The sequence below is a fragment of the Thalia democratica genome, chromosome 9, assembly GCF_965202585.1.
Source record: "Thalia democratica chromosome 9, ktThaDemo2.hap1.1, whole genome shotgun sequence".
Lineage (NCBI taxonomy): Eukaryota > Metazoa > Chordata > Thaliacea > Salpida > Salpidae > Thalia > Thalia democratica.
The window spans coordinates 26,070,518-26,086,088 of NC_139173.1; the positions used below are offsets into that span (position 1 = coordinate 26,070,518).

Genomic DNA, 15,571 nt, shown 5'->3' on the forward strand with positions numbered 1-15,571 from the left:
TACATAAACTAAGTTTTATAAAGATTTTTCAATTTATAACTTGTTCGAAATACTTGTGCGCAAGTTTTATTTTTACCATAAAAAATATTTTTATTACATTATAACAACGTATTTGTTTTTAGTTATCTTGCATAAATAATACTAAAATAATTGAATAAATAATATTCTCAGGTTAAAATATGTTTTCTGATTATGGTTATTTGTGTGTGTTTTTGATGCACTGAAACATTTATTTGATAACTATGCCAAAACCACAACTTTTAAAAATTTAATCATAAACTGTTTTTAATTGTTTTTCTATTTTAATTATCTTTAATTGAATAAGAATTTTACTTTTAGAAGTGCTCTTTTAAGTAGTTTTTTAGTTTCACATTTTTTGATTAAACTGCTAATAATTGAATAAATGTAATTTTTCTTCAACTAAAAGCATTTAATTTTTCAGTCTAAAAACTTTTTGTGTTTCAATAACTTTTTTACTTTTTTTAAATATGTTTTTTTATTCATCTTATGTGTTTTCCCTTTAAATTATTATAGTGCTTAAGAATTAACTTTTTAAATAGAAATTTAGTATCATATTGTTTAATACTGTGTTAGTTTCTATTTTGTCTAACAACTAGAGTAAAGATATCTTAATAGTTTAACTTAAGATTTTTGACAAACTTAAAAATAGAAGTGATTGACTAAAAAAAATTTTTTTGAGAGATTCTCTTATCTAAAACTATTTATCAAAAAAGATAAGATAATTACTAAGTTGTTATTTTATATGACATTCTGTCATTAAAAATTATCGTATTTAAGTATTTGTAAGGTTAGTTTTTTTCCAAACCAAGTTTATCTAGTATAAAAAAAAATCTTTAATCTTCAACTAAATATAACAATTAATTCAAACAGTTTCTCTTAAATATATTAATAGTTGAAATTTTAATATTCAAAATATAATATTTTTTAATTAAAACAAATATCGGTATATTCTATAGTATTATACCATAAAAATACAAAACCATCTAAAGGTTTAAATAAATTACGACTTAAAATAAAAAGGGCAAAGAAGAAAATTAAAACTTATTATAAGTCGTAATAACTTATAAAATATTGTGCCAAAAATGGTAAATTTGGATATACAAATACAATCATAAACGACCTTAATAAAAAATTGTAAAATCAGACAAAATTTAATGTTTAACAAACTTAAAAAATTAAATAAGTAGATAATAACTAAATTAGTTTTTTGTTTTAGTAGATAGTTTTAAATAAAAATAATAAACTTGAAGGATTTGGTAAATTTATTTGGGCATATCTTAAAAACTGTCAATAAATTTGTATCTAAATTTAAGAGTATAAGGTTTCAAAGCTATTGTGATTAAAAAAATTGGCATAAATGTTGAAATACTAACTATAAAAACAATATTTCAATTTTAACAGCTGAAGAACAAAGCAAGATCTTTAATTTTTATTCAAGTTAAGTTATATTAAGTTTTCAGTCAAGTTATTTAGCAATTAAAAAATCTTCACGTAAGAAAATTTTATATAAAACTTATTGGTTGAATTACTTTTTATTACAATTGTATTTTTAAGTAGAACTTTTTATTTATAACTTCATCTTATCCGTTGTCTGTATGCCTTGTTGTTGGTCTTCATTAAATTATTTTTCTGTTAATTTTAAATTGTTTCATTTAAGTTTGAATTAGCTGTTCGCATTTTCAAACCTAGCTTTTATATTCAAAATATGTAAACTAGTAATGATTAGTTGCTGGAAAAGTTTAGCAATAGTTAAACTATAAAAGTTAGAAACTATAAGTTTGTAAAAGCAGTTCTAATGAAGGCGTTTAGTCTTTTATAAAGATCAGATAAACTATCTGTTTTTGGCATGTTATACATTTGTGGTTATTAAGACTAAAAATAGTCTTGATTTTTTTCTTATTTTAAACGTTTAAAGTATATTCAAAAGTGTTTAAACTAATCTGTATAGAAAAAATAAAAGCATTAAAATTATGAAAACAAACTTCAAAATTTCTCTACACAGTAATATAAGTTATGTGCAAAAAATTACTTAAAGAAAACCTTAAAATAAACGAACCAAACTTACTCGATTTTCTTCATTTTGCATACTTCCATACTTTGCAGGAACCCCATAATCTACAGAAGAACTCATTGTGCTAATTTTTGTATCACCCACAGTCGACCTTCTTGCGTTCTCATCTCTTTCTGCATTTTTCCTTATCGTTTCTTCTAACAGAGCCTTTATCAGATGAAAGTTGTATGTCATTTATAAAGTTTTTTTTTGCTACACTAGCAACAAAAGACGTACAAATTTGTATCATACTGTTAGTTTAATAGTAAAGAGTACAAGTTTTAAAATTTAGATTATAAAGATAACCTTTATACCAGATAATAATCTTAACTATGCAACTATCTTAAGGGTGAAATTTTAAAATGGTTGCAATTATATGAAACTAACTCTGAAACCAAGACTTTTTCTGACCCCTCTAACAAACGGGCTGCTTTTGAATTTTGCATAAGTAGGCTCTATTGAGTGTGTAAACTTATCTTTTATCATCTTTTGTATATTTTCTTGCAAAACTACGTAGAGAAAAAATATTATGACCCCCTGTAAGGTTTTTTGAGGTTTTGTTTTTAGAGGTTTGTTATTTATTTATGTTTATTAGACTATAAACTGTTTGTTAATTGGTGTGTTTTACATTTAAAAACATTGCTAAAAGTTTTTTACATCACATAGTCAAATCATTTTTATTGATTTTTAAAGTCCAAACCTACTTAAAATGTTTCAACTGAATTTCACTTAAATAAAAGTAGTGATTTAATTCTTTTAAGTTTAAACTAATATTCAATTTTAAAACCTGGGAAGTGTTAAGTAAGGTAAAAAAGACAGCAAAAACTTCTTTATGGCTTCTATCTCTTGACAGCAACATAAAATACCCAAACATCCAGGGAATACCCGTAACTGAAATCATCATAATCGCCCTTCTAAAATTAACTTTTAACTCCTTCATCGAAAAGTTAGCTTGAAATGTCTGTTAGTTAAAATTTTTGTTTTAAAGTGCAATGAATTTTATTTAAATTGATGTTTTTATATCAAATAAGACTATATTTAAAAAAAATTTTTCTATCTTTTTTTTTCTGTTAGTTGAGCTAGTTGATGATAGATTTTTAGAGTTAAGAAAAAAATAAGAAAGTTGGTTAATAGCTTAGCAACCTAGCTTGTAGAAAGTTAACAACTATACAAGGTTCATCACACTTAAACAGATAACTTGAACAAGCTTTATGTAAATAAAATAAAGTAATAACCGTGCTTCTGGAAGTAACAGTGTACATAACAAGAGCAAATACAATTAAATTGAAACATAAAATAATAGCCACTGGTATAACAACACTGCCATATACAACATCAGGGTGCAACCAACAGTATTTTTCACTTTGATATAAACTTTTATCCATAGATCCTGCTATTGATGCTACTAGAATAAATGGTACACCTGTTTTGAATGTGTTTACAACAGTCATCTACTTACAAAAAGCTTACAATTAATAAGTAGTTTAAAGGTATAAATAATTAGACATAAATAATTAAATAATTAGTTATGTTCTACACAAAAATGTTAGCAAAAAATTCATAATTTACCATAACATAATGTCGTCGCAATTAGCATAAACTTGTTGTTATTAATAGGTGCTGTTGTTACGTATCTACCGTAAACCAAAGTTCTGAACAAGTACAACCCTGTTCAAGTTAATTTTGTTTTAGATCTGATTTTAATTACGAAAATAATGCATAATAACTTATCACATATAAAGGTGTATTTTAACTGAGTATATTTATTAACTAATATAAGTTTTGTAAATCAGATGCATCTAATGTGAATATAAAGTTCAAAGATAATTTTGAAAGTACCGTAAGTACAAATTCAACTTATTTAAAATAAAAAGTTGTGTTCAAAATTTATTTACCTACATTTTAAAACAACTGTAAACCTTTTTATTCACATGCAATTGTTATCTACTCCAAAAGCTTTTTTAGAGTTTAGAAAGTTAATAGTATAGCTGGGTTTATTAAAGTTCACAATCAAAATAAATAATAAAAGTATCTGTAGTTATTAAAAACTGCGTGAAGTATTATTCTTTAAAAACTACCAAGTTTTTTTAATTGCAAAGAATTTTTTTCTTGCAACTCTTATTTAAACAATAACCTTCAACAAACAACCATGACCATAAACAAAGAACAGAATAATGTAGAAATATTGTTGCAGTAAAACATTCCTTTTTATTCTCCTTTTTATCTATCCCAATGACAAATATTATGTTGAGAAGAAGTAAGCAAATGCAGATGTTTATCAAGATTTGTTGGGTTATTTTTGAACGCAGTTTACTAGAAAAAAATTAATAATTCATAAAAAAAGATGTAAAATTGAAAAGCATTACAAAGTTATTAATTTTTTTTAAATGTAAGGTTGTTTTTAAGTTTTAAAGTACTATAACTGTTTACAAACATCTTATTTAAATACTCACGCAAAGTAAAGGTTGACACACAATGTGATTATCAAACTAAATATAGAAGTCCACATCCCAATGTAAGTGAGAACAGTTAAATAAACTGGTGAAAATGCTTGTTCCAAGTCCTAAAATTTGTTACCTTGACAAGTTTGCTTTTAGAATAAAAGTTGGTTACAATACTGTTAGGGTGTAAAAGTTCTGAAGCAACATAGTACATAACTGTTTGAAAAATGAGATCACAGCATTAATATAAATTTATAAAATTCAGATATATTTGGTACTCTAAAAGTATCTGTATAGATAGAACTTACTAGAATAACTGCGAAATGCGTCATGTGTGTACAAGAACATTTTATGTTTCTTGTAGAGTTATTCAATTCATTTTTTATTGTTCTACAGCCTTTAGTTGACCAGGTTGAAGCTTCAAAATTCCAAAAAACACATTTTTCAGTGACTTTGTACAATACTTCTCCTTCTCTGTAAGACCCTGGATTGCTTTTAACAATATCACTTATGTTTGAAAAACTGCTGTGTACTGATGATAAACTAAAATTTTTCTTCTCTTTAATTGTGTTGTCGATGGTTAAAGGAGACTTAAGATTTTGTATATGCCGACCACCAACACTCACAGATATAACTTGCGACATAACTACACTACGATAATTTTTTACTGTTCCAAAACTTGTTTTAAAATTTTCTTCATAACTTTGAGCAGCAACAAAAATATCAGGTTTTCGATACAATATTGCAGATAAGTTAATTTTAGATTTGGTTTTATCTGCTATTTCTTTTAGCAAGATTATATTTAATGTGGCTGATGAAGATTTGTTTGTCATTAATTTTTCCTCTCCAACTATAATGTCTTTTGTAGCGTTTTTAAGGATCTTTTTTGCTTCTAGTTTAATGTTGGGCATGTCGATTTTTAAGGTGTTCTACAAAATGTAATTAAAAATTTTGAGATTAAAAACCTTAAAAATACATTTAAAGTATAAATGTTTGTATGATTTTATACTTGTTAAACTAAAAATAAAAATTAGAACATTATAACTTAAGAATGTTCTTCGTTAAAAAAATTATACCAAAGTATAATACAAACGTTTTTAAAATCGTAGTTTTGTAGTGAGTTTTCAACTGCAAACAAGCTTTTATTCAGATCAACTGCTGAAGTTTTTGTAAATACTTCAAATGGTACTTCTAAAACTTCGTTAACTGTTTCTGATAGCATGTCGACTTCAGTTTTACTTGTTGGTTTGTTTATTGTAAAGTTTGTTATAATTGATTTTATTTGTCGACTCACATCTTCGGAGCTTGCAACAGCTAAATTTTGTTTTTTTTGTGTTTTTTGTTTTTTTTGTTAAAAAAGTAAAAAATATTCACAAAGTTGTTTAAAAAAATGTTATTTAAACATAAGTAAAGAGAATTAACAAATGTTAAAAACTAAGTCATCAACCAGTACAAACTTTGTAAAGACTATAAAAAGATTGAAATTTATCAAAATTTTACTTATAATAGTTGAAATAAAACTACTAAAAGTCCTGCTTTACTCTGGTTGAAATTTACATCAAAAATTTTACTACAAACTATTTTTTTTTGTGAAAATGACACTTTATACTGTTATAGTTTGTTTAGAATAAAACGTGAATTAACCTTGAATTAAATATTTATAAACTTTTTGAATATAGTTTTTTGATTTCGACTAACTAATCTTACTAATCTTAAATACTTTTTATGTGACACGAAACTGTTTAGATTTTTACAAAAAACACTGTTATTTCATGCTGCTACTTATTAGTGAACAATTTTTAAAAACTAAGCATGTATATTGTTGATTACATCTGCAATTTATCATAACTTTTTATTTTCAAGCCATATGTTTAAATAGTACAAAACGTTAATTGTAATTTAACTGTGTTGAAATAAAAGTTACTTAAAACCTATAAAACCAAAAAAATACCTGTGAACTTTTTTAAAAATCTATGAAAAATAATAAACTTACCATTATTCTGACAAATAAATCCAACAGGAGCATTGCAATTGAAGTTATCCCATCTGAAATCAAATCTATAGGGAGCATAATGCCAAATATCTACACATCTTTGATAAATTATGTTGGGTTCGCCCGGGTTAAAATCGTCAATGCTGACAAAAAATAAGTTTATACTGTTGCCGAGTTTTCCTATTTTATATTTTTTTTAGCATACTTTCAACTTTTTATTTTTACGATACACTTTCACTAGCTTACAACTTGTAAACTTTTAAATAAAAGCTTTTGCTTAGTAGTGTCATTTCAATTTAGTATTATCAAGCCAAAGTTTGCTTAGCTTGCAAAAGATAAAAATTACACCAGAACGCCTGTTGTGTACTCAAATAAATGCTCTAAAAAGATATTTAAAGTGCAACAAATTAAGAAGAATTAATTTGGTGCAAATGTAGCAATTTTAAATTTAATAATCATCATTTTTAAAATGATTAATTGAAGTTGAATAAAAAAAAATTCATAAAATGTGTTTAAAAACAATTTAGCTTTATAAGGTTACAATACAAATTTGTAATCTGGTTCTATATAACCGTATCACATTTTTTAAACTGTATTGTTTTGCTAACAAATTAAAATAAAAATATTTAAAAGAAACTCTTGCTTAAAATGTAATTTAATTTACATATACCTCAAAAGTAAATAAAATACTTTAAAAACAAATTATAACAATCTTACTCAATTAATATGCTCCATTTTGTTTTATTATTCCACAAACCAGTGTTTAAATTAGCATTCAGTTTTAATCCGATCCAGAACTTTTGATCACTTAATTCATTACCGTAATCACCTGTTTTTTACAGAAAAAAAAGTTTACATATTTATCTTGAATTCAAAGTAATCAAAAAAAATTTAATACTTTTTCAATCTATAACTTGTCAATATTAAAATGTACATGAGGTAAGGCAGTAGCAGAAATACGTGTTGATAAGTATTGCGTATAAAGCACACACTTATGATTACTAAAACACTTGAACAAAAATAAAAAACATCCATTTTTTTTCAAAGAGTTTAAATAGTTGTTTGTTGAATATAAGCTCTTTTTTAAATACACAGTCTTTCAGTTCTTTTAATCTTATATTAAATTTTATGGTACTAGCTGTAATAAAGTTATACTTTTGACATATGAAAACGTACTAAATGTGTACGGAAATGTAAAAGAAATAAAATTGTAACTTACAATACTACTTACAATACTACTTACTTTCCTTTAAATAACATATACAGTAAGTTTTTGAACCAAAATTCTCAATAATATCTACTAAAACTAAAATGCTTGCGTTTGTTACAAATATTCTTTTTTATAATTGAGAAAGTCTTAAAACAAAAATTTTATGAACAATGAAGATCAATAGACAAAACAATTAGTTTATTTATACGCTTATTGACAAAGTTGAGCTCAAAAGAATAATCGATTTCCACGCGGAGATACAAAGTGAGTATACTTAATACTTTATTGCACTCAGTTTTGGTGCAGAGAACAAATAATATATAGCTAATTTGAATAGAACTTTTATAGATTCAGAAAAATTCGAAGGAATTGGAACTAAGTTTATAGGAAATTAAATATATGAGAATTTAAAGTAAATTAAACACGTAAGTAAATTAAGTATGATATTTATACTAATATTAGTTTTAAAAGTTTTCTAATTTCAACAGGAACATACTACTCTATTAAAAATAAGTGAGTTATTACCAAAAAAATATTATTTATACTGTAAGTAGTCTTAATAAATCCAGTTAAAACTATATTTAAAATAAATGTTGATAGTAAAACATAAACTTTTAACGTGCTTTATATTACTGAAAAATTTAAAACCAAAACTTTTTATTTTTTATATTAAAAATTAAAGTAATACATATCGGCGTCATTTATTAGCTGTGAGCTTTTTATAAAAAGAAACCTTATAATTTTGCAAAGCTTTCTAAACTTATTCATAGTTTTGTCAGTTTATGTGTTGGTACTATTTTGTTTGTAAAAATATTAGAAGTAACTTTTCTTATTTTATCGAGTAGTTTTAAGCTTTTTAGTACGATTTTTGCTTATAAATACCTTTAAAAACCATAAAGAACACTTTTCAAAAAGAAATAGTACCTAAAATTAATCTACTCATTCACATTAACTTTATCTTGTAAGCAAATTATTAGTATTAGTTAAAATACTTGATCAGAACCTGATTATAATGAAATTTATAAGTTGCTTTATCATAAAGTTAGAAATCAAAAGTGTAAAATTAAAAGTGAAAAACAATCACTAACCAAAGAAGAACCATTATCAACAAATTGCAATATATTACTACTTATTTCTACAAGTTATGATTTTTTTTTTACAATTGCAGTTAAACAAAACTTAGAATAAAGTTAAAGTTATAAGTTCTTGTGAAACAGTTCTCTGTTAAACAATTTAATACAATTTTGTATCAGTAATTGTTTTTTTCCCATGAAATACAGCAGGTTTTCTCAAAACTTTATAAAAGTTAACCTTCTGCTGTAGTTTCCGTCAGTAAAAATCTCAACACGTTTTTTTCAAACTCGGTTCTAATTTCAGCTAGCTTCGAATTTCGGTTTTGACAAAAGTTTCCGGCTTCTGATTGGTTCAAACGTAACTTTGGTGAGCTGACTCTGTAGCGGTATCGACCAGCAACTAAAGTGCTTCTGAAGTCACCTGCACCGTCATAAATTATATTTCTACGAATTTCTTCTTTACTTGCTTCAGTTAGCTCTTTTTCGTTTATTTTCACGGAACCTATGCATTAAGACACTAATAAACAATAAATCAGAAAATCAAAGTTTTGATGAGTTTCAATATTAATAAATCTACGCGTAGACATAAAACTTAATTTTATAAAGCGGTCATTGTTTTCAACCATAACTTATCTTAATAAAGACATCAGTAAGGAACGTACTTTGAACTTAGGCAATAGTGCGTACTTTCAAATTTTGTGACAAACTTACACTTTTTACTTTAAATAACAGCTAATATCTAATTGTTCAAAAATAATCTTGTTTATGTTAGAGTCACTAGAATAATTTTTATTTTTTTTTATTTGCATTAATCTTATAAAATATATATTATTGTGTATTTAAGTCCATTCGTTTAAAGTAAACATCTTAAATATTTTAATACTTTTATCTCACTCATTTATAAATTTAGTTTGTTTATTGTTAAAGTTTTAAGAGCATTTAATTAAATAATTGTATGATATAGTATTAACATTGAAACTTGCTTTACTTACTAAGTTTGACATATATAGTTATACTAAAAACTTACTTATCAAACTTGTTGTACATAAAACCAGCAGCACTGTTTTATAAAACAAAAAACTATCTTTGATTGTATACATAATTTTATTCAAAGTCTAAAAAACAGTATTCTTTACAAAACAAAATAGATAGAAACTTTTAATACCAATAAAATAAAAGTTTAAGTTCCTTCTACAGCAAGATTTTTAAATACTTGATAAAAATTTAAATGAAAGCTCAAATAAATTTTAAATCTAGACTTGTAGCACTAAAAAAAACGCATTCTACATAATGAAAATTAAGAAAAACATTTTGTAGGATTTAATGACGTAATAGTGATTAATCATGGCACAATTAATGATAAGGAGAAATTACGATTGTATACTTGTTTAATTTTAGTATAATAATAAGTTTTATAACTAAGTTTAATAAAGCTTATAAATAGTTTTGATAACCAAAAGGTTCTTTCTTAAACCAAATCTTTAGACTAAACTTTTGGAGTGCTTTTTTTATTGTTCAATAAACAATAATGATTATTATAATTAACTCAGCAACTTTTTAAAATTTAGCTTCAATACTACAGAATATTTTAAGCTTTTTAGTATAAAGTTCACCATTTATTTGTTTTTTAAGATACTTAAAACAATTAATTGCTGAATAAAGTAAAAAATTCAGAACTATAATATATTATTGTAAACTTTTAAATATCTTATGAAATTTGTTACAAAATAGTTATAAGGAATATTGACTTTAAATATTTTGAAACTGTCAAATTTCAACAAAAATAATAATTTTAACGAAGTAATTATAGAACCGACAAGGTTTTTGATTTTACTATTTATAGATGAAAAAAATAATTTGCATAGTAATAGTGAATAATAAATATTGAAATTTACCACACGATTAACAACAACAGTATCCGAGACAACCTACGACCAATTTCGTCCTTGTTAAGACTCATCAGGCAGGCATAGTCGCGAGAAACCGCTATTCATATCTTACCAAGTTTAAGTACAAAGTACTGCAGCGACCGTTTGGGGGTAAAGTTGAAAAATTAAATTTTACTACTAAAAGTTATAAGTTTAAAATAGTAATTATTTATCACTTTATGAGATGAGCTTTAAAAAGTATAAGAACTTTGAAAAAATAAGGTTTCTTACAAGTTAATTCGATCTTTTGGGTAATAAGCTGAAATTAAACTTTAATACAAAATGAATCATTTGTACTTTTATTTTCTAAACAAGCAAAAACTGTTTTATTACATATATGTTTTATAAAATGGGGCAATTAAATTTTTGTCGTTAAAGTAAATGAGGCTTAAGGAGTTTTTTTTAACTGATACAAGCCACAAGACATATAAAAACTAGTGATGTACCGGACCCGGATTCGGACTTTTTTTTCAAATTAGAATCCGGCCGGAACCGGATCCGGACTTTTTTTTCATACCAAGATCCGGCCGGATCCGGATATCAGATAAAAATGGCAATATCCGGCCGGATCCGGACCCGGATAGTGAGTCCGGTACATCACTAGTTTTCACATAAAAAGTAGAGCTTTTATTTGTAGTTTCAAAATTTCATTTCTATAAAAGCTTTTGTGATAAAAAAAAACTATGAATAATTTAAATTTAGTATAAGGAAAATTGATAGAAAGATAAAGTACATCACAGAAACAATATCTGGTAGCTAAGATTAAAGTCTATTAAATAAGATCAACTTGTAAAAATCAAGGAGGACCCCCCTATAGCCTTACCAATCTAAAATCAATTTAAATCAAGTTCTTGAACAAAATTAATTTAGAAAATCACAAAAGATTGAAAACTGGATCAGCTCAAACTCATTCAAAATCTAAAAGAAAACTAGCCTGTGTTTTTCAAAATATCTTAAAACTAGCCTAACAACTTGGTAGTGAAGTTTTTTATTTTACAACATAGGTAAAGAGTTGCATTTCTGAAATTTTTATTTCATAGTTTAAATGTAAACAAATGTAAATTAGTCACGTGTTCAAAATGAGCCAATCACGGTAGGTGTTTAATTTAAACTGACGAAAATGACTCTTTTTAATTTACAAAGTGTATGTTTTTGAAAAAATACTTTTCTGTATGCTCTTTTTTACTAACTAGATCCGAATTGGCTGGGTCTCTGTTAGGATCCGGCCGGAACCGGATCCGGAATTCTTTTTCATATCAATATCCGGCCGGATCCGGATATCAGACAAAAATGGCAATATCCGGCCGGATCCGGACCCGAATAGTGAGACCGGTACATCACTAATAAAAACTACTTAAAAAAAACAGTACTTGTTTGTAGCCTAGAATAAGAAAATTAACGGAAAACAGAACAATTTTTTTCTTTACATACTTTATTCAAATGACATAAAGAACATGATTTATAAACTGACATAATTTATAAAGTATCGAATATTTTAAAGTAAAATACTGTTTTTTTTTTCCGATAGTTCTAAGAATTCGTAATACTACTGTTTTTATTTGCTTAAATTTTTATATGCTTGAATTTTAATTTTATTATAAACTGTTACAAAGACTTCGATGATACTCTTAAATTTGATAGTTATAAGTTCTACACAAATTATATGTTATATAGTAAAAGTATAGATAATTATATGATGTGTTGTATACTCAGCCGCATAGGTCAGTTTGTTTGTATAACTAATTGTTTTATGCAAAAAATTAGATAAACTTGTATGAGTAAATACTTTTTTCAGGCATGTTAATTAATATATTTATTAAGTATAATATATTAACCAAATATTCTAAATTGTTGATAACGAAATTTAAAAATTTACTTCTTATACATGAAATTTATATACTAAAGTAACATAAACAATTAAAGACTGTTCTGAAATACTTAGTTAAGTAGGAAAAAATTAAAAAAAAGTTTAACCTTTACCTCCCAAGTTATTCTGTTATTATTAAACAGTTTATAAAGTTAATAAAAATTGACCCTACTGTATATAAACTAAATCAAAGTTTAAGTCATTTAGTAAGAATATTAGAACCTCAAAAGAGAATTTACAAATGGAAATTTTTATTAATTTTGTTTTACTTCTCAAAAATGCAATATTTAAATATATGTTAAACATCTTTAAAAAAAACTAAACTCAGTTTTTAGCTACTATTTATAGAGAAAAATGTAAATATAATATGGTTTACGGAAACAAAAAAATTATGGTCTATATAATATTAAAAAAAAATAAAACTGAGCTTTAACAAATAATTTTATTTCGTTTTTTCGATTTAATCTTTAATATTAAGTTTTCTATTATTCTATATAGTATGTCTGTGTATAACATTGTTTGATTAAAACATTTTCTAGTTTTTTTATTTATTGTTTAAAATAACTTTCTTATTAAAAAAGCTAAAGCCCAAGATTTTAAAAACTGTAGTGTATATAAAACATTAAACTACTTAGGTTTTACACAAAAATAGTTATTTTAATAAGTTCTTATTAGTTTATTGAAATAAAATTGATCATTTTTATAAAATGATTAGTTTTATATAAGTTGTCTAAATATAAAAATAAAATGCTATAACTAAGTTCTAATTAAGTCTGGTTTTAGGCCATGAACTTTATTTAGTTTTTTGGTATTTAGCACTGATGTTTAGAAGCTTTAAACCTAAGATCTATAAATAATTCGTTAAATTTTTCTTACGATTCTAAGCTGTAGAAAAATTAACAGTGAGCTTTGAGACTAGCTCAGTTTTTTTTTTGTAAAAGAAACGGACTCTATTTAAATTTATAAAGTAATTAAAAAAAAACTCCTTTTGTATTAATAATTGAATCAAAGTATAAAATACATTGTATATAAGTAAGACTTCATAAATTTTTGAACAATATCCAATAAAGTTTTCTTTATAAAAGTAATTTATACGTTATATACTTTAGTTATATAAATAATTTTAACTAAATAAGGTTTGAGGACCAGCATTACACAATTACATGCTGTTTATAAACTTCTACGTATTAGACTAGATGTCGAGAGCATTTTAAGTTGTGAGCTAGATATATCAAAAAAGCAATTTGCTGAAAAAATCTTTACGGGCTGCAGTTAATTTAAAAATTTGTATGGAATATTTTAAAGAACCTTTTATAATGAAAGTTGTAATGAAGTGATTGCTAAGTAATTATCACTATTAACTCAAAGTTAAACTAAAAACACATTTATAAAAAGGTTGAATTTATTGTTTCTCACTAGTCTTTTATAAGCTATAAAATGCTCAATGGCCGAAGTCTGCTGACTCCTGATGTAGACTAAATTTTAAGTTTTTAGATCAAAAATACAATACAACAGTAAACTTTGAAAAATCTTATTTGAAATTTTAATAATTATCACTTTAAAAACTTGAATTTTTTTATTTTTCATCTAAAATTTTGTGTAAAATAAGCAACACATAACAAATTAGTTAATATAAATTGCGTTTTGGTTCGAAATAAAAACATGTTCAAAACTTTAGTACATCGACTTATATTGTTTTTTAAAAGCTAAAATATATTGAAGGTTATCAAATATTATTATTTATTTACTTGTTGATTATATACTCAATATTTTGTTAATTGTTAGTGTTAAATATAATATACCAACTGCATTACTGTAACGAATATAATTATACTTTATTGTGTTATTGTTATTAGAGAAGACTTTAAAAGTAGTATATGACAAACAGCTTATAAACAAATTTGTTAAAGTTACTTGAAATTTTATTAAGAAGTAGTTTAAATAAGATAAAGCTACTAAAGAACAAAGTGTAAAATAAAAAACTCTTAAACAAAAACTTGAAGTTTTTATTAATTATGTTACTGCTCTTTTGCGCCAATAGTGTCGGCCACATCTTGCGGTGCTTCTCGTGCAACACCGACAAGCTGTTTTTCCCGCCAAAAAAAGTGACCTGTCCGCAAACTAGAAATCCAAAATTTGATAAGTGCGTGACAATTGCAATGAAACGAACAAAGGATCTTACATGAAATTCAAAATCTGCTTCAAAGGTCTTTATCACATGACCAACCTTTTTTGGATTCAGTAAAAAAACTTCATCCAAGTTCAACTTGTTTTACACTGACCTTTGTAACGGGTCAGGAAAGTTTTCAAAGAAAATTCAGATTGTTTTTGTTGTTGCTGGTGTTGTATGAGTACTGTTTCAATTGTTTCAGATATCTCAGTACTGTGTTTGTATGTTTGAACAAATACCGAAGTTTAATAAAGTTTTAAGTTAGGGGATTTTTTAAGGACTAATTTTTCCGCGAAAACACCATGCATCTCCATTGGCGATTTATTGAACTTGTTGTACAAATTTATTGCAGAAAAAATACTTTGTGAAGCATTGTGTTTTATTCTATCATATTTTAGTAAAACTTTAGTTAGCTAACTTAACGTAACAGTTTGTAAAACTATAATATAACTTTTAGACTCTTTATTTACTTTCATGTGACTTATGGTGCTTCAGTACATTGTAAACCTGTTAAAACAATATATACTAATAACAAATAGAGTCTAATATATTTTAACTGCGTCGTTGTACAGTTTTTAAGTTTAAACCATCGTCTACTTTTAACATATTAATAAATTTCCAAGCAATTTTGGTTAATTGAATATTTTCTTCAGCTTGATTCTTTCTTTTTTATTCTATTACATATCGTATAAAAAATAGTTTGTTCTGATTAAACATTTAACTTCTAAGTTAACTTTAAAAAGTTAAGTTAAATTTTGTTTAATTATAAAATTTATATGATTACTTAATAACGTTTCGTTAGTGTTTCTGGTAATTTT

General features: G+C 25.0%; 1 protein-coding gene across 1 annotated transcript; it reads right to left on the reverse strand.

Annotated features, from left to right (window-relative positions):
* Nucleotides 1-1,596: 1,596 nt before the first annotated feature.
* LOC145845128 (adhesion G-protein coupled receptor G7-like) lies at nt 1,597-9,896 on the reverse strand. The gene is made up of 14 exons (XM_082952550.1): nt 9,816-9,896; nt 9,027-9,290; nt 7,223-7,334; nt 6,506-6,648; nt 5,606-5,826; nt 4,821-5,441; nt 4,525-4,634; nt 4,206-4,384; nt 3,641-3,739; nt 3,307-3,494; nt 2,859-3,032; nt 2,459-2,608; nt 2,087-2,239; nt 1,597-1,650 (listed from the first exon to the last, which is right to left on the reverse strand). Exons 1-14 carry the CDS (start codon nt 9,886-9,888, stop codon nt 1,597-1,599), a joined length of 2,541 nt encoding a protein of 846 aa, XP_082808676.1. The 5' UTR covers nt 9,889-9,896.
* Between the last annotated feature and the right edge of the window lie 5,675 nt (nt 9,897-15,571).

Coding starts and splice junctions, on each gene's coding strand:
- LOC145845128 (XM_082952550.1), bottom strand. CDS start 9,888: ATGTATACAATCAAAGATAGTTTTTTGTTTTATAAAACAGTGCTGCTG. Junction 3,740..4,205: donor GTCATGGTTGTTTGTTGAAG/GTTATTGTTTAA, acceptor TAACTTGAACAG/GGTTGTACTTGTTCAGAACT. Junction 2,609..2,858: donor CCTTACTTAACACTTCCCAG/GTTTTAAAATTG, acceptor AAAACCTTACAG/GGGGTCATAATATTTTTTCT.